The sequence below is a fragment of the Mustela putorius genome, unplaced genomic scaffold (genome assembly GCF_011764305.1).
Source record: "Mustela putorius furo isolate JIRA1106 unplaced genomic scaffold, ASM1176430v1.1 tig00003993_pilon_pilon_pilon, whole genome shotgun sequence".
Taxonomy (NCBI): domain Eukaryota; kingdom Metazoa; phylum Chordata; class Mammalia; order Carnivora; family Mustelidae; genus Mustela; species Mustela putorius.
This window is the reverse complement of record NW_025422132.1, coordinates 577,769-603,449: the sequence shown is the minus strand read 5'-3', so window position 1 is coordinate 603,449 and position 25,681 is coordinate 577,769. Positions and strand designations below refer to the sequence as shown.

At 50.2% G+C, this 25,681-nt stretch overlaps 1 protein-coding gene across 2 annotated transcripts in view; it reads right to left on the bottom strand.

The window, feature by feature from the left end:
- Positions 1-361: 361 nt before the first annotated feature.
- SMYD2 (SET and MYND domain containing 2) overlaps positions 362-25,681 on the bottom strand; it is a 48,291-nt gene continuing 22,971 nt past the window's right edge. For both annotated transcript variants that reach the window (XM_045071896.1, XM_045071897.1), the window contains 10 exons: positions 20,788-20,898; positions 18,283-18,343; positions 17,411-17,535; positions 11,866-11,933; positions 9,175-9,277; positions 6,742-6,852; positions 6,205-6,325; positions 5,034-5,208; positions 2,911-3,019; positions 362-800 (listed from right to left, as the gene is read on the bottom strand). In XM_045071896.1, the coding sequence (XP_044927831.1) occupies positions 720-800; positions 2,911-3,019; positions 5,034-5,208; positions 6,205-6,325; positions 6,742-6,852; positions 9,175-9,277; positions 11,866-11,933; positions 17,411-17,535; positions 18,283-18,343; positions 20,788-20,898 (1,065 nt within the window). In that variant the 3' untranslated portion in view covers positions 362-719. The remainder of the gene's footprint in view (positions 801-2,910; positions 3,020-5,033; positions 5,209-6,204; positions 6,326-6,741; positions 6,853-9,174; positions 9,278-11,865; positions 11,934-17,410; positions 17,536-18,282; positions 18,344-20,787; positions 20,899-25,681) is intronic.

The following is a 25,681-nucleotide window of genomic DNA, read 5'->3' as shown; positions in this document are numbered from 1 at the left end:
CCCTGGAGGGCTCCAAACGAGGAGAGTCCTGCATGAGAACAATCAGAATGAGGAATGGGAAGTCTGCTTTCAGATAGAGGAGGGGGGAAAAAAACGCCAAGAAAGTGAAGGAAGGCACCTTTATACGTTAAAGGGATTCCAGATACTGCACCGAAGCCTCAGAACGGATGCTGTCCCCCGCCAGGGTGGGGCACTTGGGTGACTTCATTGCACCTTCTTTCTTCCTCCAAGGTCACCGAGCCCTGAGAGCCAGTACAGGCTGAACCGCGATGCAGAACGGTGGTGACTGCCCCTCCCGGACCCGGCTCCCACCGCTGCCGTGAGCTCCTCCCCGCAGACAGAAGAAAAGACAAACTTCAAATACCGTTACCTTTTTTATTCTCCCTCATCATTCCGGTGTGTTCAGAACATCATAATAGGCATGAAGGGAAAAATAATCATATTTTTTTAAAACTCAGTCTGTCCAGAATCTAAGATAACATACGAAACCATGCCATTATCTCTTAGGGCAACAAAAGCATTCCAAGATGACTTTGGTACTAAGAGCAAAGGTGAAGACCAACTTCCAGGTAAGCCATGTGTGAGGCTTAAGCGCGAGTAGCGTTTTCATTCCAGCGATTGTACGGAAATGCAGGAGTCGTGTATAGGACTGGAAATATTCAAATCCTGGAAGGCTTCTGCATTAGCATTTAAATAAAAACGACCAAGTTGGCGTGTTTTCAGTGGCTTTCAATCTCCTGTTTGATCTCAGAAATGTACGGGTGATCTTTGCCGTGGGCCACTTCCATGATGGCGATGGCCTAGGAGAGGCAGAGACAAGCGACCGGCTGAGAGCCTGGAAGCAGCCCCCTCTCGCCCACACCCTGCCCCGCGGGCCCCCGCAACCCCAGCCAGACTGCTCTGCGTCAAGACGCAGGACACACACGGGCTCCTAGAGCCCCCTTCTCCTCCAGAACCCGGCCTCCTCCTCTTCCTCCTTTCTTTTTAAATGGACGAGATTATCTGATGACCAACTAGTCACCCAGTCTGTACCACTGGCTGAAGAAAGGATACAGAGAAACCCATTTCGTGATATTCTAGATACTGCAGTGAGCAATGCTTTAGGGACAGAATGACTTGGCTGTGCTCAACGAAGTCAACAGGCTGGAACAGAGAAGTCCACAGTGAACCTCACGTCGAACCTATCCCGGTTTTAGTTGACACGGCGAATCCGTAAGACATGAGGCGACTGTCCTTCCCTTTCAAACAGCACGTTTCCTTGTAATACATATTCTTAAAAAAACCTTAAAAGTAGTTGCGGGTCTCATTTGAGGAAGCTGGAGAGAACATATTTATGACAAGGCTTCTTCATAGTGGGGCGTTGCTGGGGGGCTCCATCACATCCTCGCTCTGTGACCTTGGGCAATTTGCTTAACTACTCTGTGCCTCATTTTCCTCATCTGCAGAATAGGAACGATGCCTACCTCTCAGTTGTTAGTACACGTGAAGTGTTTAGAATAGGGTCCGGGATATAGGACGCAGAGCCCAAATGTTATCTCTACGAATTTATTTTGCTTTTTTGTATTCAACTATATTACTCACATATAGAAATTGCACTCTCCAGACAGAATTTCTGATGGCCTATGACTCTAATGGACAAACCTCTCATTTATACCATTCACTTCATAGATCTCAAACCAACAGGAGGCAGGCCAAGAACAGTGTGAGCCTTCAGGAATGTCCTGTATCAAATGCCTCCCTTGCTCCCTCTCTTCTGTGGTCAGTTCAGGACTCATGCTTCTTGCTCAGATCTCCTGTGTCCTTCACTGATGTCGTACCTCGTTACCTACCAGCACCTTGCCCCTGTGACTCAACTAGTCAATTTTCCCTCAATTCACCAAGACAATAAATCTGTTACCTTACAAGGTAATTCTATGGTTTAAAAAGGGAAAAGTATTTAAAAGGGGGGGGGGGGAAGGAAAAGATTATACTTAGCTCACACTTCTAGCCTAGTTGGGCCCAGACCCTTCTGTTTGAGATATGGGACCTTACACCACCTTCCCAAGTAGTCTACTGGGGAGATACAGGGAATTTGGCCCCAACATTCACAGACATTTTCTTACAGGACTCAACAGACTGTCTCAAAGATTACACTTCATCACCTGTTAACTTCTACGCAAAGAACAAGAATCAAATAGGACGGTGATTGTGAGCTCCGGTCAGGTAACAGGTCAGGGCCCTGCCCTGTCGATCACACGGGACAGCTGTGGACCCTGAGGGAGGCAAATACTGCCCACGGGCCTGGTCTGCCCACGTGTGGGTCGCAGCCTCAGTAAGTGGAGTGGACACTTCCAACTCAGAAAGACCCCAGTCTGAAGGAAGGCCTCAGCCTGTTTGGATCTCAATTTTTCCATCAGTAAAGTCTCATTTTTGTGAGAATTAAAAGAAAAAAAAAAAAACCATAGGAGGGTCCTCCCATGTAGCTGGTATTGGATGAACAGTTATGTACATTTTAGAAACTGCAAGTGCATAATTATAAACCGAAGGACAAATGGAAGATTCCCTCAGCACAGTCTCCCGACCCACCCCGTGGCCTCTGTCCACTTCCAGGGCTTCCCGCAGGATGGAGACGGTCCCCCCTTCTCTCCAGTCACAGGCTGTGCCCAGAACGGCAGCCAGTCCCCCTCAGTGGGCGCATCCCTTTCCTACGGGAGGGCCCGGGTGCAGGCCAGGCAAACGCTCAATCACTTACCCTATTCTGACCTACCCAGCCCACCTCCCCCACCTCTCTGGCTGGAGGTGACTCAAGAGTGGGTCAAATCTCTAGGGCCTGAGTCACTCAGTCTCCCTGAGTCTCCTATCAGGCAGGAGAGCAGGGGACGAAGGGGCCACGGGGCACCGGGACCCCCCAGCCCCAGGCTGTCGACGTACCTTCTTCAGGGCTTTCTCCCCAGCAGCTTTGTCTTCCAGGCCCATGTATAGCCTCCCCAGCTTCAGCCACATGGAGGCCACGTTGAGCGAGTACAGAGGGTAGTGCTTGCTGCAGGAAGAGGAAAAGGTAAAAGGCCACTTGTCAAAGGTCCGGGAGCAGCCCGTAGACCAGGCACAGCGAGCCCACGGCTGCCCAGCCCGCGGCCTGCTCCCCGTGGCGGCTAGGCTCCTCCAAGCCGTGGCAGGTGCTAGGGGACAGTGTGGACGGCTCGATCCTGTCTAAGCACCCCAGAGGCGCTTCCTTTCACGCAATTCGTGTGTTTCTGAAAAGCTACAGAAAAACCGCAGGGGAAATCCTACACAAAAAAATATTGATAAACACAACATTCAATCCTAATCCCAGATTTTTGTTTTGGGTGCACCCAGAGCAGGGCACAGGGAAAAACATCTTTTAAAGTGAATCCCCTATTTATGAAGACACTAGGCCTATCCTCTCATATTAAAAAGACAGTACATCTAAACACACACACACCCCGTGTGTCTCAGGACCTCGGCTTTCTGTCACACTCTACGGCATCAGTTGGTTTAACAAGGCGGCCAGCACTCCGCAGTCAGGACACCTACTTCTAGGTAAGTGTTCTCTGTGGTCCGGTAGGGGCCTTGTATATAGCCGGCATTCCCTCTCTGCATTTTACAAGGCCGACAGGTAGGGCCTGCCAGGGAAAGAGACCAAGAGGCCGCTCAAGGGTGAGAGCGGATGGGCGGAGAAAGCGTGTGTGTGTGCAGGTGTTGATTTATAGACTGGTCTGTATGGCGCTACCCTCAAGAGCCACCCAAAAGAGGCACATCCCAGCTGTATTCCTGGGCAGGCGGCATCATCTGCCCAGGGGAAGCTGTTGCACCAGAGCCCGCTTCCAGGAGGAGCTCACTAAGCTAAGGAAGGGTGCAGGGGAGCAAGGCCCTGCTGGGAGACGGACCACAAGGCGAAGATGATCTCGTATCTTTCTCTCTCCCTCATCCCCTCTCTCCGGATCTCACGGAGGACAGTGGGCATAAGACCGGAGGCCTTTCTCACCAAGCCTAGGAAGATGACAGGTTTTGAGAGCCTCTGTGGTGTAGCAAATAGTTTCTAAGAGCAGATTTTAGGAGCTGGCTTCCCTTGAGCTCCCCCTGATGGCTTCTCTGCGCAAGGCAGGGTTAAGTGGAAGGCCCTGGAAATCCAGCCTGGACACAAACTTTATAGTCCCCAACCCCAGAACTGGAGGGAGTGCTGAGGGCTTCTCAAATCCATGAGAGACACCGGGGGTGCTTCTGGGGGCACAGGGATCTCAGGTCTAATGCCCAGGGATGCTGAGCCACTTGGGTCTCAGGGAGGCACAAATAAATGTACAATGTGAATGCGTTTAACAAGGGCCCCACTGATAAGATCTAGGCCTTCCCAGCCCTGAAACGGCTACTCAGAGGCGGAGGACACTGCCTCAAACCTCCATCAGTCACACACTTTGAGGTTTAAAAACCTTCTCAATAGGAAACTTCCCCGGGGCTGAAATCCACTATTCCTGGAAGCTAAAATCCAGCTTGCCTTATTCAGAACGAGGGGTGGGGGTGGGGAGCTTTGGCAGGGGGGAATGGATAACAAAAACCAACACAATGGTCCTAGCATGTCCCCACTTGCAAACTGGGCTGCAATTCCAAAAAGCACAAGAAGAGGGTGGTGTGACTAACCAGGGAAAAGCAGGGATGTGAGACCCCCGCTTACCAATGAGCACGTCTGTTTACCTTGGAAGGCGTGGGAGGGAAAAGAAACGAGCTGGTGGCTTCTTAATACTGATAGGAATTAACTACTTTGGACACAGCACACTGGACAGGTCTCGGCAGGGCTCTTGCCCGGTGCCCCCTTCCTAACCCCAACCTGTCTCCACAGGCATCTCTTGCAGAAGGCCGACCCAACAGGCCAGGCCCGACGCAGCAGCAGCCTGCCCCTGGGCCTCCAGGTGTGGGTGCAGAAAGAGAAAGCTGTTCGAGGCATGTTCCGACACAGGACAGTCAGAAAACAAACGCAGCATTCCAAATCACCCAATTCCAGTCCCTGCTAAGAGGACGAGGACAGCCATCGCAATCACCTGTAGGGCTTAATGATTTTCTGTCCATATCGGAGGGCTCCTTCCCAATCCTGCATGTACAGGCAGACGCCCATGGCCTGGTACATCATGTGCAGCATGTACACGTTGCTGTCCTCAAACACGGAGCCCATCTTCTCCTGGCTGAGCTCGCAGATCTCCAGCAGCTCACTAGGGGGTGCTCTGGAGTCAAGGAAACCACTGGCTGGGGCCTTTCTGTTTGGACACTGCCCAAGGCTGGGTTCCAGGAGTTACTCCCTCCACCTTGCCCCTTCCCTCACCCTCTGAAAAAGTAAATTAGGGAAAGCCAAGCAAAAGGGAAAGGAAAATATTTTTTTCTGCAAGTAACATGCTTTTTTAAAGAAAGAAACTTTGGGAATAACTAATGACCTCAACTATTAAACACAATTGAAAAATTTGAGCCATGGGGAACAGACCCTCGGTTCAGCTATAAACAACGTTTAAAACTACAAACCTTCAACCTCCATCACCCAACATCAGCACTTTAGTAGAAGCATTTTTAAGGAAGAAGTCCCCACTATAGGAAAGTTCTTTTTTAGACTGAGGAAAAAAAAAAAAATTGTGCCTCTAACTTCCTCCACTGCTTTTAGCTCTTCCCCACCATGTGTAAATGTGATGCCTTTTTACCTAAGAAAATGCTGTAATGTAGGGGTTAAGAATATGGATTATGGTAGTCAGCAGACCTGGAGCAAAAATCCTGGTGAGCTCTGTCCCTTGGGTAAATTACTTCCAATCTAGGAGTCCCATCTGCTACATGGGGATGGCAAAACCGTGTGTCCCTGTGTGGATTAGGTGCGGTGCTGTAATAAGCAAAGCCCACGGTACTGTGCTTGCCTGGAGTACAACACCCAAGCGATGACGGCCTGCAAGGAACTCTCCTTCACAGCTTTGACCAGAAACTCTTCTACCACATCCAGCTCCTGACCACACTAGCGAAACGAAGAGAAGAAAGATGACATCAACACCTTAGAACTAGGTGCGGGTGACGCCAAGTCACAGGCAGTCCGTTATTCTGCCCACATCTGCCAGGAGACACTCCTCCTTGCCCGTTCAGAATCTTACACTCACCCTTCGTCCGCTCCCTGCCCCCCAGCTCACCCAGCACCTCTGGCAGGTGAGGGGCAGTAGACTTCTGGACAGGTGCAAAGGATATATTTGTAGTGCTTGGCCCTCCGGAACTCCTCGATGACGTTGCGCGCATATCGGACCATCTCACGGATGGTTTCTGCCTTTGGGGGATCGCTGAGCTTCCGGATTTCCACCTTGGCCTTATCCTGTGGGAAATGTCCACACGTGCAAGACATTACCTCGTACAGAAACTGCACCAAGGGGAAACCTCTCAAATAGTCTATTTTTCCATGTAGAGATAGGGGTTCACCCATTGTAAAGTTGCAAGGAAACTGGGCACTGGATCCAAGAAATTGAGTACTCGAATACCTTTTTACAACAAACAAATAAAAATACGAATTTTCTAGACAATCCTTATCAAGGCAGGACACTTAGAACATGTTTGCTATGGGCAGATCTGTGGGCTCACACATCTATGAATGAAGAGAACAGAATGAGGAGCGGGGGGCACGGACGGAAGAGCATGGGCAATGCATACCCCAAGGCAGAGAGGGCAGTGTATGGCACCTGAGGTCCTGAGCTGCAGGGTGGCGTCGGCACCTTCACCTGATCAGGGCCCTACCTTGTCTTTGGTGGTGCACTCCTGGCACTGGCAGGTAAAGAAGTAAGAATCTCTTAACCGGTCATTCCTATCTTCTGTTGGGTACAGGAGGTCAATGTAGCTGGTGAACACCTAAGGGGGTAAAAGGAGTGGACAAGGCTGTCTGTCGCAGGTGCACTCGCTCCTTCCCTTTCCTGGGGCACCTGCGGCTCTGCAAACACTCACGGGGGTGGGCCCCAAGGAGGGCCACAGCTGGGGGGATGCTCTTCCTTTAAAAACCCTGAATTCTCTAAAGTCAGCAATCCCCTAGTTTTGTCCACATCCTTGCTATGGAAAGAAAGAGCCTTTCTTTCCGCCTTCTAGAGAATCAAGGAGTCCCCAGAACAGTCAACGGGGAGTGCTGAAAGCATGCCCACCCCCTTCCTCCCCAAAGACAGCCAACAGTGGATGTGTCCCAGCAAGGACGGGCCCCGTCACATGCGGAGACGCACAGACCCTACTCGTGCTTGAGACTGGCCCGGGTTCGTGTCTGCCCGGCCTTCGTTCAGCCCCTTTCTTTCCCAGATTGGGCCAGCTTGGATGCCTTGCCGGATGGAGGGGAAGCAGGAACACATCTGCGGTCTGCTGGCAAGGGAGCAGGAGGCTGGGCCGGGCAGAGGGAGGACACAGCCTCTGGGGCAGCAGCAGGCTGCTGCCTTACCCCGCTGGGCCAGAGAACTTGGAGACCTCTTGCCTTTGCGCTCCTCGGGTGCTCCCGTCCTTGCTGTTTTCTAACGGGGTCTTTAACTGGGACTTGGAGCATATGGAGGAGCCCGGCATTTAACTGCCCATTATCTACTCACTGGGACGGCACTTGCTGCTCATCCCACACCATCAGGCAAATGTCTGACCGAACAGATGGATGTCACAAAGCCGTCAGCGTGCCAGTAACCTCAGGCTGGCAGGCGGGGGGACCTGCACCGGGCTGGGTGCTTGCAGGCACCGCCAAGCCAGGCTCTTCCCAACCCAAAGGGCAGTCAGGGAGACCTCGTGGCTCATCTGACACCCTCTTTAAAGGGCAAGTCGCCCCAAAGCACTGAACCCCAAAGTGAGGTCACCGCATTTCCGATCGCGGGAGGGCGAAGGCACAGGAGCTAGCTCTGCAGGCCTCCCTCACCACAGCAAGAGCTGCCGCGTTCCCTTGACAGGATGGACAGAGACATCGCGCAACAAACACAAGGGCCCAGAAGATGGCGACAGAGGCCGCTCAGTGTCGCTGTGCGGGCCCAGGCAGAGCCCGGCCAGGTGACAGACTGTGGAGTCTCCACAAGCAGCCCCAGGGGAGCGCTGGAGCCTGGTGACTTACATTCTGACCCACTGAGACTGTGCCTCCTACGGAGGCATCGGCGTAGTCGCAAGAGGCCCCAACTGAAAACAGGGTACCCTCGTCATGATGAATTAAGCAAAGGGCAGAAAGTCTCATCTGTGCCCTGGACTTCCCGCCCCAAGTTCGGCTCTGGGTTGGTCAACAGCTTCTGGAGAAGCCAAGGCCTTGATCGCTTAGCACACTAATCACTGTGTCTAAAATTTAAAATATCCAAAGACCTTAAAAAAGCACTGAAGATGATTAAACTGAAATGGACTCTGAAGTGTGCGGTTACGGTCCTAACCAATCCATGTGTCCTTGCTAGGGAATCTCTTACTTACTTAAGAGCACACAGCATTCCTCTCCCAATTGGCCAATCAGCCGCTCGGGGCCAGCACATGGGAAAGGGACAGGGAATCACTGAGCAGGGGAGAGAACACCTGGTTTTCTCCACGTCCCTAAGTTTAGGACGGTGCCTCTTGGCCACAGACGGCCTCCCCTGGCCCCATTGGTGTGTTCGGCCACCACCTGAACTGCGTTCCTAAACAACGATCTCTCGGGAGCTCAGATGTGGAGAGACAGCATGTGCGAGGGTCATGTGGGCATCTGGTGTCCAACGCGTTAGCTACCACTGGGTTGCTTTTCTCTCTTTCATGTAACAGTGGGATTGACCTTCTTTGGGGGTGTGGGGAGGACAGGCCAAAATTCACTAAGAAAAAGCAAAAGCTCAAACTCAATTGTTCAGCAGGAGAAATACAGAGACGCTCAAGAGCTTCCAAAATCTTGCTGAGCTCATTTGGGCAGTGTCCTTTCTCTGCAAATCTCTATCAGTCTTTGCAAGGGATTGAGCTCAAATTTATTCTTTCCTGTTTTTTCTTGGCCATTGACGGAAATGGGGAGCACTGAATGGAAGGCAAAAGCGTAGGGCTCGAAGTCATGAGCCATGAAGCTGATCACTGACTTGCAGGGCCTGAGACCAGAAACTGGTCAGCTGCTGGGATCACTCCCAGACCACCTTGCCCAGTGCGGCCACAGAGAATCTTCCAGATTGCCCTGTAAAACCACAGCTGGAAACCCACGGCCACAGCTGCCGCCAGCCTCACACTCACCTCCTCTCCCGGGCTGATCTCCTGTACAGCTCTTACTTCTGCCAGGGTCCCCTTGTAGGTCACAATGACATTGGGGCAACAGCTGTGATTCATCAGTGCAACGCTGTCAATCAGAAAAGAAAACCCAGTTTTCTCCCCGGAAGGCAGACTGATCAGGCGATCCTGGGCTATGTACTTACTAGGTTGCAAGACTGGGATCTTGGTAGGACGTTTGAAAAAACAATCTAACAGTTGGCCATCGTAGTCTAAGAGATCGTCCTGCCTGTGTCTGTATCATATCTAATGCCTCTAGCAATACGGAAAAGTAAAATTCACAATTCAAAATGGTGACATGTGGGCCAAACAAACACACACACACAGAGACACACACACATACACACACACAACAATAAAAACAGTGGTGACAATGAATCCCACCAACGCTCCTTCCCGCGAGATGAAGGACTCAAAGCCCAGCGGCCGTGGCAGACGGCTCCCCCACTGGACCCTGCGCGGGACAGATGGGGTGCCGGCTCCAAGCAGCTTTTTCTGTTTGTGGATCATTTCTGGCGTCTTTTCTTCAGCTGTTGGGAAACTGCCACCAAGGAGAGGCCAGCTTCCTCAGGCAGGGCTTGGGGTACCCGGAGAGGCCCCGAGGAGCCCAGCTGCCCCTCTCTCCACACCCTGATTTCCTCATCTGGAAAATTGGGACATTACTGCTCCTGCTGCTCACTGTCTGCTTTTCAGGGACGGAGAGGACAGAGAGACTCGCCTATGCGAGGGGCTTTGAGCTTTCTGATTATATCAAGGTCAAAGTTCTGAGAACAGAAATTTCTAAACTACAGGGAAACAGTGCTTGATCTCTGAAAATGCTGCCTTTGAAATCACAATGCTGATATGATTTCTGCCCAAAGGGATTTTTCCCCCAATTAAAACTGCCTGGAAACTGGGGCTCATATGGGCACTCACATCCATATGGAACATGGCTCTGGAAGCCAGTGTCACTTGCCTGAGCCCTCAGCTACCAGAACCCCGGTCCTGTCTGCCCCAGCACAAAAGAGCAGAGAGCACTGGGGCCCGATGAGGACGGGCTGCCCTCGCTCTGCCGAACACAACAGAGAGATGACCGCTCATCTCCCAGCTCCCAGGTGCTAAGGCCACAGTAAGCGAGCCATGTGACTGGCCTTGAGCCTGGGAGAACACGGAGCAAGTCCCCTGTCTCGTCCTTTGGAAGGGTCGCCTCTGCCACGCAGCACAGCCCACCTGGCTTAACAACAGGCCACCAGGCCCCAGGAAACCTGATAAACAAGTGCACTGAGAGTTGTCACTCAGGGAAAAGCTGCTTTCTAGAATCTTTCATTGATGAACTATTAATTCATTTCAAGACAGACCCCTGGATATCTGGGAGAAATTCACCAAGGCAAAGAACCCAGAAGAGTTCACGCCCTTGGTATCATCATTCTCCCGTGATCACGGCGCCCGGTAAAATGCCAGACAACACCACTGACCCTCGCTCTCCGTCTGGAAAACACTGAGAGCAGCTACGTTCTTTCAGGTCTGAAGTTGTCAGGAAGAGCCTTCTAAAGAGGGTCTGATGGCCTCTCCCAGTTTCTCCTTCCTTTTCTCAAGGCCTTCTCCCCAAGACACTTCTTTCCTCACTATCGGAATTCGAACGGCCAAGGCCACCATTCTGGCCACGGGGACAATATCACGTGAAGAAACTCCCGGCTGCAGTGGCTGGGAAGGCCCGTGGCAGGTGCTGCCAAGACACAGGCCTGTCCACGTGCTTCTCTATCTTTCAGACCCGTGTGACGCCCAGATCCAGGCGGCCACACACACACACACACACACGCACACGCGTGCCCCAGGAGCTCACGCATCATCCACGGCAAACACATGGGTGTCCCCTTTTCTCTGCTTCAGCCCGAAGCTAAAGGCTTGGGGGTGTGTGTTAAGAGCCTCGCCGATCTACACTGTGGATTCAGACGGGGGACGCAGGGAGGGCTTCTTCGCCCCATCTCTGCAGGGAGGACTGATTTCAGGGAACCAAAGCATCTGAAAACACCCATTCCAGCAGACCCCACAGCAAAGCCATTTTTGGCAAATCCATGAAAGTCGGAGCTATAAACACCTGCATTTGCCAGCGGGCCAGCCTTTCTTAAATTACTTGAGTTTTCCTGAAGTAAAGAAAAATCCTGTCGTTCTTTGAAATCCTCCTAGTTGGCTACTTGAGCAGAGTGTCCCACCCCAGCTGTGCTGTTTTTATACTCGTATTTTTCGAGAAGAACAAACAGCTGTAGAAGCTCATATCGTCTCTGCATTAGCCTACGGCCAATTCTTGGTTGGCAATTAGTGTTTTGCTTTGAGTATAAGAAACCCAAAGAGTTCCAGAACCAAAGACATGCAAAAAGCAAATTTCTCAGCAGGGCACAGACTGTTCCTTCTATGCGCACTATAAAACATTCTTTAATAATAGCTCCGTACCTCGCAGGACTTAACAAGCCACTGTTCTCTTAACTACTACCTTTGGATCCTTAAATGGATGGGAAATATTTTGAAATCTGGCAGAATTAAAAAGGTGTCTTAATTCACTTGGAGTTTCATGCCTGCCACATGCAGTTAGGTAGGTTATTTAAAAATCAAAAAAAAAAAAAATCTAATTAGTGTTAAGTTAAGTAGAAAGGAAAAGAAGTGAAGTCAAACTCAGCCTACTCGGGAAATATTGCTGATCCCAAATGAGAAAGCTCTTCATCTTCAATTGTGAAGCCATTACAGTTAACCTGCAGTGAGAGAGGGGGAGAAAGAAACAGGTGAGAGGAAGCTTCTCTTCGGATAGAAATCATTCTTTAATTTTGACCTTTCACAAATTAACTAGGACGACATTCCAGTTGAGTGATGTAAAAACCTGTCTTTTGGCCAACGTACCCTTGGCTCAAACAAAACTGACCCAGCAATCTCATGTGTAACAAACAAAGGCAGAATTGTTAGGAAGGAAGAACCTTTAGTGCAGCTGACCTACCCCCTGCGCGCCCCCCCCCCCGCGCCCCCACCACCTCACACACAGTGGCCCGAGGCCACCACAGCCGCTAAGGCTCTAAGGACTGAAGTCTAGAGTTAGGATACCTGGAGTCCAGTCCTAGTGATGCCATAGATCGGCTGTATGATCACGAACCCATCACAGGGTCCCTCTGTCCCTGATTTTCTCCGGGTAAAAGAGCCATGAGCCATGAGGATGAAACGTGCAGGATGGGGAAGGTAGTCAGGAATACTGTGTTGACTGCGTAAGGTGACAGGACAGGTGGACTCAGAGCACAGACCATTTCCCGATGTACACCAGTGCTGTACACTATGTGGCATACCTGAAGCTAACGTAACCCTGTCGGTCAACGGTACCCCAATAAATGATACATTAAGAAAAAGAAGTCACTTAATCCACAACTTGCCCCACGCGGTGAGGTGGTGAATGGGGAAATACTTCCAGAGCTGACCTGACTGCTGCCCACCCCCTCGAGAGGCACAGGGCCGAGGGCCGGAGGCTAACGAACAGACACCCGTCTTTCACATCTCGGCCCAAATCAACCACTGGCAACTGTCTCAGCCTTAAGAAGAAGAGTGACTCTCGCACCTGTGCAAGTCTAACGCGGAGTGAGCAGGCTGCCCTGAGGACTGTACGCCCTGATTTTATGTTCTGTACATTTATTCTTTCCACTGATGTTCCCTGAGAGCCACTACAGGGTGGGCACTGGGCACAGAAGGATGAACAGGCTTAACTCCGTGCCCTGGATGTACACCCGGTCCAACAGGGAGACAGCTCAGTGGGTATTTTTCCTTTACATCTAAGACTTCAGAACTGGAAGGGGAACCAGTCTTTGTACTTTTCAAATGACGAATCTGAAGTCAGAGAGGAGCAGTGACTGGCCCAGAGCCAGTGGCAAAGGCTGAGATACCCCCCCCCACAAGTCCTGCCAAGCTGCTGTGAAGGCTGCCTGTGAGGCACACAAGCTGAACGCTTTTACCCCATGGGTCAGAACCACATCCTTCCATACTGGAGACACTGCACCGGGACATTTCAGGCCAACAGACGGGCTTTTTTTTTTTTTTTTTTTTTTCCCAAAGATTTATTTATTTATTTGACAGAGAGAAATCACAAGTAGATGGAGAGGCAGGCAGAGAGAGAGAGACAGGGAAGCAGGCTCCCCGCTGAGCAGAGAGCCCGACGCGGGACTCGATCCCAGGACCCTGAGATCATGACCCGAGCCGAAGGCAGTGGCTTAACCCACTGAGCCACCCAGGTGCCCCCAGATGGGCTTTTTAAAACAGCATCCACTGTGCACATCCTTTGGGCCAGGCCCTATGCTAGGTGCTACATGTTTACCCTTTCATAAATCTGCAAAACTGCTCTGATGACCCATTTTATGGATGTGGAAACTGAGGCTCAGGGAGAGGTCAATGATTGAGAACTTGCTCAAGGCCATAGAAATAGTGAGTGGCAGACAAGGAGTCAGAGTTAGGACCAGATATTCAGATAACAAAGTTCTCAGAAACACTAGAGTTTTACTCTATCTCATTTTCCTCTGAAACTGTTCTGACCTAGGAATAATAATAAGGCAATTCTCCATAAAACTCAAAAGGCTTAGAAATCTAGATGCACAGAGAAGTAAAGGCTGTGACGGGTTTCATTTGTGGCTTTTGCAATTCAACATATTTACAACCAGTAGTTAGAACTTTCGACATAAAGAGATTACTGCAGACTGGAACAACAGACAGCCTTGGAAGTCCGGAGTTGTTGGGCATTTCTACATAGACTTCATGTCGTATTTTTTGTGCCATCTTCCAGTACCCCAACCTGCTCTGTCATCAGGACATTAACCAACCATCAGGAGCCAATGAGCTACAACCAACATTGGGTAAGATATTTGGGTATATTTCAACAAAATATACTGGAGCATGAGCTCTGTGCCCTGCACCATGGCGGGTCCTTCGTGATCTACAGACAACCTCGGAACAGCACTACCATGTCTCAGCAGTGTCTGCAAAAGGAGAGAATGAATGAGAATCTAGCGACAATTTTCAAAACCGATTGAGGGACAGACAGCTCCTCACTAACTCTGAGGGGTAGGAGACTCACTCCTTTGCCTCTTAATCTCGTCCTCTGCTGGTCCAACCCGGGACCAGTCTGTGATTCCAGATTCCTTCGGGCTTCAGTGTTCTACAAGCCCTGGTCGCTCGATTCCCTCCACCGTCCTCCTCTCCCTGAGGAAGAGCGAGTGTGTTTCTTCAGGAGCAGAGGCTCCTGTGAGCACAGTGTCCTCACGGTTCCTTCCTGGGAGGCGGGGATGGGGGACAAGCCAAACCGCATAGCAGTTTCTCTGCCAGTTTTCCCTCCCTTCTGAAATATCCCCAGAGAGGAACAGTGAACTTGCATGTTGTTAAGAAGGATGCATGAGCCGCCGTCCTTTTTTTCAAGTCAACTCGGGCGTTAAGTGCCTTGCTAAATCTATTCTCATAATTAGCATTTAGAGAAGTAGGCTGCACACCAAAAATACACTTCCCAACCCTGCATATGTTCCCAGTGATTAGAATGCACCTCGACGCTGTTGGAGGAGTGCAGTCACCTTCTGCTGCCAGCTGCTGCTGGGCCACAAGGTAACCCACGACGCCCTCCCACAAAGCAGAGGGAGGAGAAGGCTTGGAGGCTGGAGAAGAGGACACGCAGCGTGGGGCCAGAGGGTGGCCCGGGGCTCGAACAGCACTTTTCAGCTTTGCTTTGGAGTTTTCTCTGGGGATACTACAAGTCCCTATTCAAATTCATATGTGAAAAGATACATGTGTATGTCTATACACACACATACACATGTAAGTGCATACACACACAATGGAGAATGGATATTATGATCTGATAAATATGAAGTCTATAAAGGAATTAATTATTTCAGTTATTGTGTGTGTGTGTGTGTGTGTGTGTGTGTGTGTATCTTTATCTCCTGGATTTTGAGTAAGTCCAAATGTCAAAGATTCTGAGTCATTTTCACCACAAATATACTTCTGCTTGTGAGACCAAGTGCCTTGATTTCTGGTTATGAAGATAGGGTCCCAGAGCTCCGACACCAAAACTGAGAAGTCCTACCAGCATCCTTTGCTGTGCTGGAGGAAAAGCGATCTTTTTTCACAGTTAGAAGGGAAAACACACTATATTTATTTCATCTCTCCTGGGTTCTCATATAACCATGCCCTCTCCAGTCCAGAAAAGAGTCAGGTAACTCTCTCTCTCTCTCTTTTTTTTTTTTAATGGCAGATAGTCAATTCCTCAACTGCCCACTGTCACTCAAATCCACTGTCTTAGGACCCTTAGGAAAAATATAAATCCAGGGTAAAGTGAAAATTAGGAAAATCTACTGTAACACTCATAACTGGAATCCTTTTTCCTTTACCAAGAATGGCATTTTTTTCCCCTGAGGGCGACAGTCACAAAACAGAAATATTATCTATAACATTATATCCATCAAGGAATTCATCCAACCGGTAGCAGTCACGCTCACGGCAGTTCAAGTGGTTCAGAAAAGAGATAAAGACTCACTTCATTCATTAAACGTGGAATTTCTGAAGTGGAAGAATTATGGATGCTTTTTAATCTTTTTCTTCTTTTTAGTGTTCTTTTTTCTTTTAAGATTTTACTTATTTATTTGCGGGAGAGGGAGAGAGAGAGCGGGTGTGCACATGTGCGGGGGAAGGGGCAGGGGGCAGGGACAAGCAGACTCCTCGCTGAGCAGGGAGCCTGAGGTGGGGTCCCAGGACCCTGGGATCATGACCTGAGCAGAAGGTAGAGGCTTAACCCACTGAGCCCCCTTTGAGTGTTTTCTTAAGTTACATACACTCATTGCAGAAAATTCAGAAAATCACCCAACTAAAAAAAGCAAAAACAGTCTACAACTCAGGAGATAATCACCTGTGACCTTGCACCAAATCTTTTTTTTTTAACATATGTGTGTGTGTTCTCGTATTATACACATTTTTATCCTGCTTTTATACTACAGCTCTATCCACGTTTTGCACATCTTTACACATCCGCTAAAACAAGATATACAGGCTATAACCTTTAGTCACAAGGCTATGCCAGGCACTGCCGACCAAAGCCATCTGTTGTTTCCCTTCTTTCCTCCCAGTTTTAAAGAGAACCCGCCATAGACAATCTGCGTGTGAATTACTGTCCACATTCTCTGATGATTCTTTGGGACAGATTCCTGGAAATGGAATTACTGAGTCAAAAGGTATACAGGCGACGCTGATTCTGTTCTAAGATCAAGATGCGTAAGCATCCACCCAAGGTCTTTTGTGGAGCTAGAGACGGAAGTTTCTGGCAGGGGAACAGAGCTGTGTGCACCCATGCAACAGCCTTGCCGTATTGCTCTCTCCGGGAAGGTCACCTTCAACTACACGTTCGGCTTGTAGGGGAGATGCTGGCTACCTAAGGGAGAGCAATCTGATCCAGGAGGTCATGACGGAAGTGCCACCCTCGCCATAAGAGGAACGTCTATGCGGTCAGACTGCGCGCAGCCGCAGTGATCGCTGCACTTCCTCCATCTGTTCCAACCGTGCCTCCATCTTCACCTTTCCACACACTGGTTTCCAGCGCCTCAGTCACTTCTAAGTTGCTCTTGTCTAGAAGTCTCTCTGGTTTTTTAATTAAATCTGATTTTCGTAAACCTAGACTTCTCTAAAGACGTCTTAAAAACTGTCAGCAGAGACTTGCTGTACCTAGACCCACTCGGGCTCCTGTCTTGGTGACTGTCCTTCCCTAGGGGCAGCAGAGAAGGCCTCCCTCCTGGGGGCATCTGGATGTGCCTGTGCTTTAGTGACACAGTGTTTGTAGGAGTAAAAGACACTAGGGTCAGAACAGAAGGTTTAAGAGAAGAAAAGCAAAATTTACTGTGGGAACCTCAAATGGTCTTTCCTTTCAAGGAGCTTCTAGTATGCCACAATATTGGGGTGCTGGCACCCCTCTGGTTTCTCAAACTCTTTCTGTGCCAAAGGGAGAGGTCAGGTAACTTTCCTATGTACCACACATCAAGGAGGGCCAGCTCAAGGTCTGCTCAAGGTCACCCAGAAGGGCTATGGAAAACAGGGTCCAACAGGGCAACAGCCTTGTCATCATAGAAGCCATCAGTCTATTTCCGATCATCTTTACCAAGTGTGTGCTGGGGACAGGGACTTGGACAGGGAAAGGCTAGAGATGGTCACCGGAGGCTGGTGTTCTTACCTGTGCAAAGAGGACCACCAGGCTGTCCGTGTCGGGGAACTCCAGGTGCTTGGAGTAAAAGTGATGAAGTGCGGCAACGTCACTCTGAATCAAGTCCCTCTTCTCATTGTCTAATTTCTCCAGATCTGGGGAGTAGCAAACCATTATTCACCGGGTAGTAAACTCTGACTTTCTAGCTACATCCTTGTCCTACTGTAAATGGCATGGGGAAAAAAACAAAAACAAAACAAAACAAAACAAAAAAACAAGAAAACCCCGTGGAGCCCCCAGAAAATATTCTTCCCCATTACTTGGCGTAACTGATAAATTCTAGGCAAAGAAAAGCATTCCATTTCTTTTCTTCTCTTCCTCTGACAACTGGAAGTCACTCGGAACAGGAAATCTTAACTGACCGTGAGGAATGAGGTCAGGGACGAGAGGCCAGCCCTGACAAGCAGGCGCGGTCCAGTCTAGCCCCTCCCCTCACCACTAGCCCCAGAATCTGTGTCATGGTCAAGACACAAGACAGCCCTGATTTAATGCCTTTCAGTAAGGACATCAGCTGTTTACAGGACTGCAATTCAGCAAAGATACAAAAATATTCAGCATCCCAGGAGAGCCGGCAGGAGATAGCTCGGGATGCAGCAACTCATCTGCGAGTTCCTACTTCCCCTTCATTATTTCCTAGTCATCATGTCAACTCAGGGAAAAAGACTCAGGGGGGGAAAAAGAGTTACAGTCATTTTTTCAAAACAGGCACACGAGTCAAAATAAAAACTAGTTGCTAAAATCCCCAGCACCACAAGCTTCCCGTGCCTTTCTCCAGCCCTGCGTTCCTTGTCCACAGACACGTGTCCTTCCAACGACTCCTCGGCCAGTCACAGAAAACTTACGTGACTCAAACTCCTTCACAGCTAACAACTTCTCGGAAGGTGTTCGCTCTGGATGGATCTTCTAGTGATTGGGAAGAAACCACACGGATGGAGATGTTAACCACCAGGGCAAAAAGTGGTGCTTTCACTATTATTACATCGACATCAGGGAAGAGCAACGATTCTCAATGAAGCAAAGCAAACCCTTCCAGGAGTCCTGCCATTGGGCGCTGCGGGTATCTGCCCAGTGCCCAAATCGCAAGGACTTTCTCGGAAAACTTTAAGCATCTACCACATTCCTGACACCCAGTAGCGCGCTGTGCGCACAGTAGACTCAAAGATGCCCGCTATGGGAAAGGAGACTGGCGAGACATCAACTTTTTTAGGGCCCCGACTTAAAAGGACTCTGAGTCTACAGGGGAACCATCCTATTTATTATTTCTCCTTCTAAAAAGGAACAAAAATCAAACCCCCCATCCATTTTACACTTTCTTTAAGCATAGGCTAAAATGATCTCAAATTCTGTGTTTCAAAAAGAACACTTTTGGTGGTATCTGTGAGCCCAGATTCACTTTAAACGTGTTGCTGGCTTTGTTCTAGACACCCCAAGAGGAGCTAACAATAGTAAACCTGCTAGGCTTTGAGAACATGAATAAACTTGGTGTTGACAAGAGTTCAAAAGCAGAGCTCAAGAGCTGGCCTGAGGCCGTGTCTTTGTAATCTGGCTATTCAATTTGGGGATACAGGTGGTCTAGCAGGGCGCTCTCTCCTCCCTGGTTAACATGTTAAGCTTACCCTTGGTAGTTGGGTAGCCTGTCTCCCCTAACCCTTTGCAAGCTACTAGAATACAAATGGTCTGGTTTCTCTAATCATCAAGTCCTACTGAGATGAAAAGATGGCCAGGTAACTTTTCATTTAACAGACTATCAGTAGCAATAAGTAATTATAATACAAGTTGAATGGAACCGGCATAAACTCATCAGAGCCTTCAGACCACCCTCCCGGTGCCAAAACATTGCCACTGTTCTTTTTGGAGCAGAAATCTTCCATTCACAGGATACATTTCTGTAAGATTAGTTAAGTCCTCTTGCCTGGGAAAGCTTTCCATTCAGGGAAAGTACATGGGCTTCTTTAGATTCTTAACCACAGTACTATAAATGCCACCAAAGAGCGTGAGGCAGGGGCAGGGAAGGACCACCCCGTCCTCCCCAAATGCTCGCAGATCTTATGGGACACCACGCCCAGTCGCCCTGCCTCCGCCCACCCTGTCCCCCTGACCGAGAACTGGGCTCATGCTTCAGGATCCTTGTCAGTTAAGGACTCATAAATTAACACCCTCGTAGGAAAACAGTTTGGATGTTTTTGGTCTCAACCTACAGGCAGCCCGTGACTCCTCTGCTCACCCCAGAGCAGACGATGTGGCACTCCAGCAAGCACCTGACCCACGCCACACATAATGGAACAATGACCTCAGAGTTCGGAAATGTTCTACCTCTGTTTATGTGGCCCAGGATCCTAACTTGGGCCGGGGACAGATATGTGCCAGTCATTGCAATCCCCTTTGGCTTAGACAAAGAAATAGAAAGTTTTAAAGGGAGCTGGGGTATAGAAGAGTAAAGGGCAGGTATCAAGAAGTGGATGAAATTTCAGCTTCAAGTACAGGGGTCCTGCCCCCAACTCAGCAGCAGTAAGCCCCTCCCTGACACGGGCAGGGCCTCCGCAGATCTATGCCTTCTAAGTGCCGCGCAACCTATTAGGCTGTGTCACAAGGATACGTCCCGTGGTGTTTCTCCCCCATCTTTTAGTTTGCTCCTGTGAGATCTGGCACCTCACGAGCCCCGTCAGTAAGGTCCGACTGAAAAAGGCGGAGGACTCCAGTCCTGGCATCATCTTTGGAGGACACTGTCCAGGACTGTCATCAGTTCCCCTTGGGGCATTTCTTTCTTTACTTCTTCTTTCTTTTACGCCCTTCCTCTCTCACTGTGCCTCGATTTCCCATCTTTTCCTCTCCTTCCCCTTTCCTTCTCCTTTGCATCTGTCACGCTGACTGTTCCAGCCCGTCCCCTGCCTGCCCAGATGAGAGCAAGTGGGAGACGGAGACAGCGGGGAACAGGACGCTGCTGGGAGGAGGGACAGGGAGCACTCCAGGTGTCAGAAAGAAAGGGGAAAACCGCAAAGCTGCTCAGGCCAGGCCGGTTCCCTAGGATGCTCTAGTTATTGTCACTCAGCTCTTCACACTGGAAAAGGCTGTATTTTCCTGATTCATTAAAAAAAAAAAGTTCAGGATTTAACAGCTGTGGCTGCGTTCCCGACCTGGGTAAGTGACATCCTCGTTGCACGGGGCCAGCAGCAAACAGTGTCTGCTGCAGTGTTCTTCCCACGCCCGCCCGTGGGGACGTGAGGGGAAATGAGCCCGAGAATGTTTAACCAGAGATGGTCGCCACAGGCCACTCCTCTTTCTGACCTTTAAGGAAAAAAAAAAAAGAAAGAAAGAAAGTACACTTGAACATCATCCCATTTCCTCACCTGTTTGGCCAGAATCCTTGCGGTTAGCCTTACGGTCTCTGAGGGATTCCAGTTTTCCCCAAAAACAACCATGGGAGAACATTCCAGCTTGTGCATGGGCCAATCTTCTTTCTGGGAAAGTTAGAAAAAAGAAAATGATGAAACACTCACACACAGGAATAAAGTTCAAGAAGAGAGGATGCAGTAAGTCCTTCTAGTGAAGGTCAAGTGAAATATGTTTCCTTTTGGAAAACACAATGAAGCTCACAAAAGTGAGAGACAAAAACATCCTTTAAGATAGAGACGGTTGTATGGCCTTGACTCAGGCCTGGCCAAGGTCGTTGGGATGAGAAAATCTACTTTGTGTTTTTTCATCAACATCTCATCTTCCTGCAGCCCCTCGTTTGCCCGAGCGGCGCACGCCGCCTTCCGTTATCTGTGATTTGGGGTATTTGCCATTGATCTGGCCCCGCGCCCTCAAACAGTCCTGTTCTGCTTCTGGTCTCACGTCGGGGCAAAGCCCTGAGAGCTGCACTCAGCCACTCGTCTCCTTTCATAGGTGACAAAAACGGAACACAAATGAAGGCTTTGGCAAGAGCCGTTGGAGCCTGGCAGAGGCAACCACTGGCCACATTTAGGAACAAAGACTCTCTGAAGAGTCCCCTGACAAAGGAACACCGTAGTCCTTTCGGGCCTGCCTTGATGCTCTCCTGCCCCAGGTTGGGACACAAAGGCTAGGCGCTCCCTGCGGGCAGGGGAGGGACGCTGTGCACGGGGACTGGGGAGGCTGAGGGAGAAGGACATCGTGGTGCCGTGGTGGCCCTGGAGAGGAGTGAGGGCTGGGGAGGAGCTGGCGATGCCATCACTGGTGACAGGGGCAGGGGGATGACAGAGAATGGACGGGACATCATGGAGGGATGCGCTGATTGACAAGAAGCAGCTGACTGCTTCTTGTGAGATTGACTTGTGAGGTGGGAAATCTCCCAGCACTTGCGACCGGTGTCTGCAGACACACCGCCTCTCGACGGAAGCGGGCATATCCTGGCTTCCCCTCAGCCTTTCCCCCCCTCAGAAAACAGCGAGTCTGTTCTTTCAGATGCTCAGGCTGGAGCCCGGGGTCATCCTCGTCGCCTGTCCCATGCTCCCCGGTCACCTCCAGCACGCTGGGCTGCCTTCAGAAGAGATCTAGAACCTGATCACCCCTCACTGCCCCACCCTCCTGCCCGCTGCAGCCCCCACCCCTCCCCCACCCCAGCACCGCCCATGCCTCCCACCCACATGCCCACTGCTGCGCCTGCCCCGGCGAACTAGGATCAGGAGAGCAGCAGGGTAGTCAATCCTGCTACACAGAACTCAGGTCTTGCCAGTTCTCGGCTCTGAACCTTCTAAGGGCGTCTCGTCTCAGAGCAAAAGGCAGAGTCTTAAAGATGACTGATAAGGCACTCATGCTGGGGACCCCCCCACTCCTCTGACCCCATCGCCTCCTACCGGGCTCTCACCTCCGCCCCCCGCTGCTCCCTACAGGACCGTGCGCACTCCTGCCCTAAGACCTCTTGCACTTGCTGCATTCCTGGCTGGTGCCCTCTTCCCCTACTGCATTCCTGGCTGGTGCCCTCTTCCCCTGGATGTCCAGGTCGCTCCCTGCCTACCTCTTCTCATCTCTGGCTCAGGATTCCTGCCACGAATACCCACTAGCGCGCGCCCACCCCTGCACGTTCCCTTGCTCTATACATCTCTGGTGCTTCTCACCACCTGATATGCTACGTATTTATTAATTTGTGGTCAGTATCTGTCTCCACCTATCAAAATAAAGGAACTCAGTCTGGTGTGGGTTTTTTCCCACATTTAAAACCCAGAAGCTAGAACAGGGCCTCACATTTACGAGGTCCCCGATAAAGCTGCTGAAAGAATGAAGATGTCTCCTTGCCCCCTGCCCCCCCACCCCCACCCCAAGAAGGAAGGACAAAATGTCACTTCATGATTTAATGCTCTACGTGGTGCAGGCCACTGGCTCAAGTTCAGTGCCGAGATGTTCCGCACAGTTAAATAACGCCGTGCCGAATATAACCGAGTGCACGGAGAGAAAGAAATGACAAGATATGCACGAGGGAGAAGGGATCTGTTTTTAGCCGAAGCCTGAAATGAGAGCACGGTGAGGAGGCAAAGACCGAGAAGGCTTCAGGCCTTGGGGCATCTGAGGGGAATGGGGGCGGCCAGCAGGAGACAGAGAGGTAATGAGCAACCACGAGCGCGTGTCCACTGTGGAACCAGGAATTCTAAGAGAAGGCTTTGCAGGGCCTTGGAGATGCCCGTTTCCTGAACAGCAGGTCTTGTCCTCCGTGTTCAACAATAATGACTCCTGGGAGAAGGAAGTTTAACCCCACCCTTTCTTACCATGATTTATGTATTATTTAGTAATAGACTCAACTCATTAAGAGCACATAAAATCGAGGCTAACATAAGTAACACACGACGCTGACAATTATAGATGGGAACGTCCTCAAAGGGAAGGGGGCCTCTGGGCGGAGAGCAGAGCGCTGTCCAGGAAGTGGACCCTGGGTCGGGGCTGTCCAGGAAGTGGACCCTGGGTCGGGGCTGTCGAGGAAGTGGACCCTGGGTCGGGGCTGTCCAGGAAGTGGACCCTGGGTCGGGGCTGTCCAGGAAGTGGACCCTGGGTCGGGGCTGTCCAGGAAGTGGACCCTGGGTCGGGGCTGTCCAGGAAGTGGACCCTGGGTCGGGGCTGTCCAGGAAGTGGACCCTGGGTCGGGGCTGTCCAGGAAGTGGACCCTGGGTCGGGGCTGTCCAGGAAGTGGACCCTGGGTCGGGGCTGTCCAGGAAGTGGACCCTGGGTCGGGGCTGTCCAGGAAGTGGACCCTGGGTCGGGGCTGTCCAGGAAGTGGACCCTGGGTCGGGGCTGTCCAGGAAGTGGACCCTGGGTCGGGGCTGTCCAGGAAGTGGACCCTGGGTCGGGGCTGTCCAGGAAGTGGACCCTGGGTCGGGGCTGTCCAGGAAGTGGACCCTGGGTCGGGGCTGTCCAGGAAGTGGACCCTGGGTCGGGGCTGTCCAGGAAGTGGACCCTGGGTCGGGGCTGTCCAGGAAGTGGACCCTGGGTCGGGGCTCAGGGAACCTGCGTTCTTGGCCCCGCACTCCTCAGCTCTGTGACAGCAGGCGGACCTCTTAATCCCTCCGCAGCTGTACCCTTGGCTGTCAATAATGTAATCTCTGCGTTACTTAGCAGTTCCAAATTCCAAGGCTATGATTTGACACCTTCCGAGAATGATAATCAGATCCGAAGCCTGAAGAGGACTGAGACATGTAGGACCTTCATGTGGGGACAACGAGGCATCGGTGCAAACACAGAGGATCCTCATCAGGATCCAATCAGCTCATCCTGGAGAAGCACCTAGAACAGCGCCTGGCACATGGCACACTCTCAAAACACATGGGAACCTGTTCATTCACTGGTTCGTTCATTCGTTCTTTCGTGCATTCAACGATCTCTGCAACTGACCCTAGCGGCAGGGAGGGGAGATGAAGTCCTGAACTTGAAGGAGTTTGTGACCGTGACAGGAGACACGTGTGTGACACGGATCCACACACAGCCCGTGAAAGCAGACGGCACAATAAATTCAAAGTGTGGAATCACAAAAGTTTCATCAAGGGAAATTTCCCCAAGTAAGTTTTCACCTTCTGCTGGAAAGTGGTGAGAGATGTGGACTAAGGGAGGAATGACAGAGAGGTACCTCCATGGCACTGTTTTAATTCTTTAAAACAACAACAAGCTGGAAGGGAGGCTCACATCTGGCAGGAGCACCTGTTCGGTCCCGAGCATCATCTGACATGCCGTCCTCTGTCACAGGGATGGTTCCCACACCGCAGAGAACTTGACAATGGCAATTTGCCCGGGTTCTGACTAGAAAAACTGTAAATAATTAGACTGGACAAAAAACTGGCTATCCTGAGGGATCAGAATAGGCAGTATCAACGAACAGTTTCGTTTTGTTTTGCTTTGTTGTGTTCCAGTATCAGTGGTTTCTTCGTACACAGAGTGGTTTTGTAACTGCTTATATAAGCTTTTAAAAACATTTTTGTGAGTCTTTCTAAAACTTTGAGTATCTTTCTTGTTCAAAAGTCAAGCTATTTCTTCTGCCCTGATTGCAAACTTTTTATACTTTTATGTGAATTTGGATCATATTTTTTCCTTTAAAGTAATATACAAATAGACAGGAAGGAGAAAGACAGATAGCAAAGAGCTAGTAGAGACTTTCTCTGGAAGGACAAAATCATGGATCCTTTTTGTTGTCTTTTCAGACTGTACTTTCCAGATTTTTCTAAAATGAACAAATATTATTTGTCCAATGAAGCTAAATAATTAAATCAATGTAAAAGGAAAATACAGAAATTTCCGTACCCTATTTAAACCTCGAGGTCATTTTCAGTCAATGTAGTAACTGCTCCGCATGACTCCTGTGTGTGCATGGACAAAAATGCTTCAAGACACATAAAGAGTTGGAAAATTGTCTCAGGATGCGCCAACATTTTCAACCTTGGAAGAAACAACGGACCATTATTTCGTCCAGTTTTCTGCTGAGTGAATGATAATGCTGTCTTCCTGGACAAGGAGACTGAGTTTTTAATGTGAAGTCCCCTTTCCTAACTTTCGCACCTGGTATTTCTCTTGGCTTTAATGGAGCTTTCGAAACAGACCTAGTCTACTTGGCCAAAGGCATGTGACTTCCTGAAATGCGGAACAGTAGAAAAATGTCATGGGATTTCTGCTGCCACTACCATTATCATCAAGGGGAGGAGTACAAAGGAGTCAGGTGCACACTGACCACCTCACACGAAGGTGACTGAGGCTGCTGGCCCCCATCACAAGGACACGGGCTTTGTTTTATGTTTCCCTTCAAGAGCC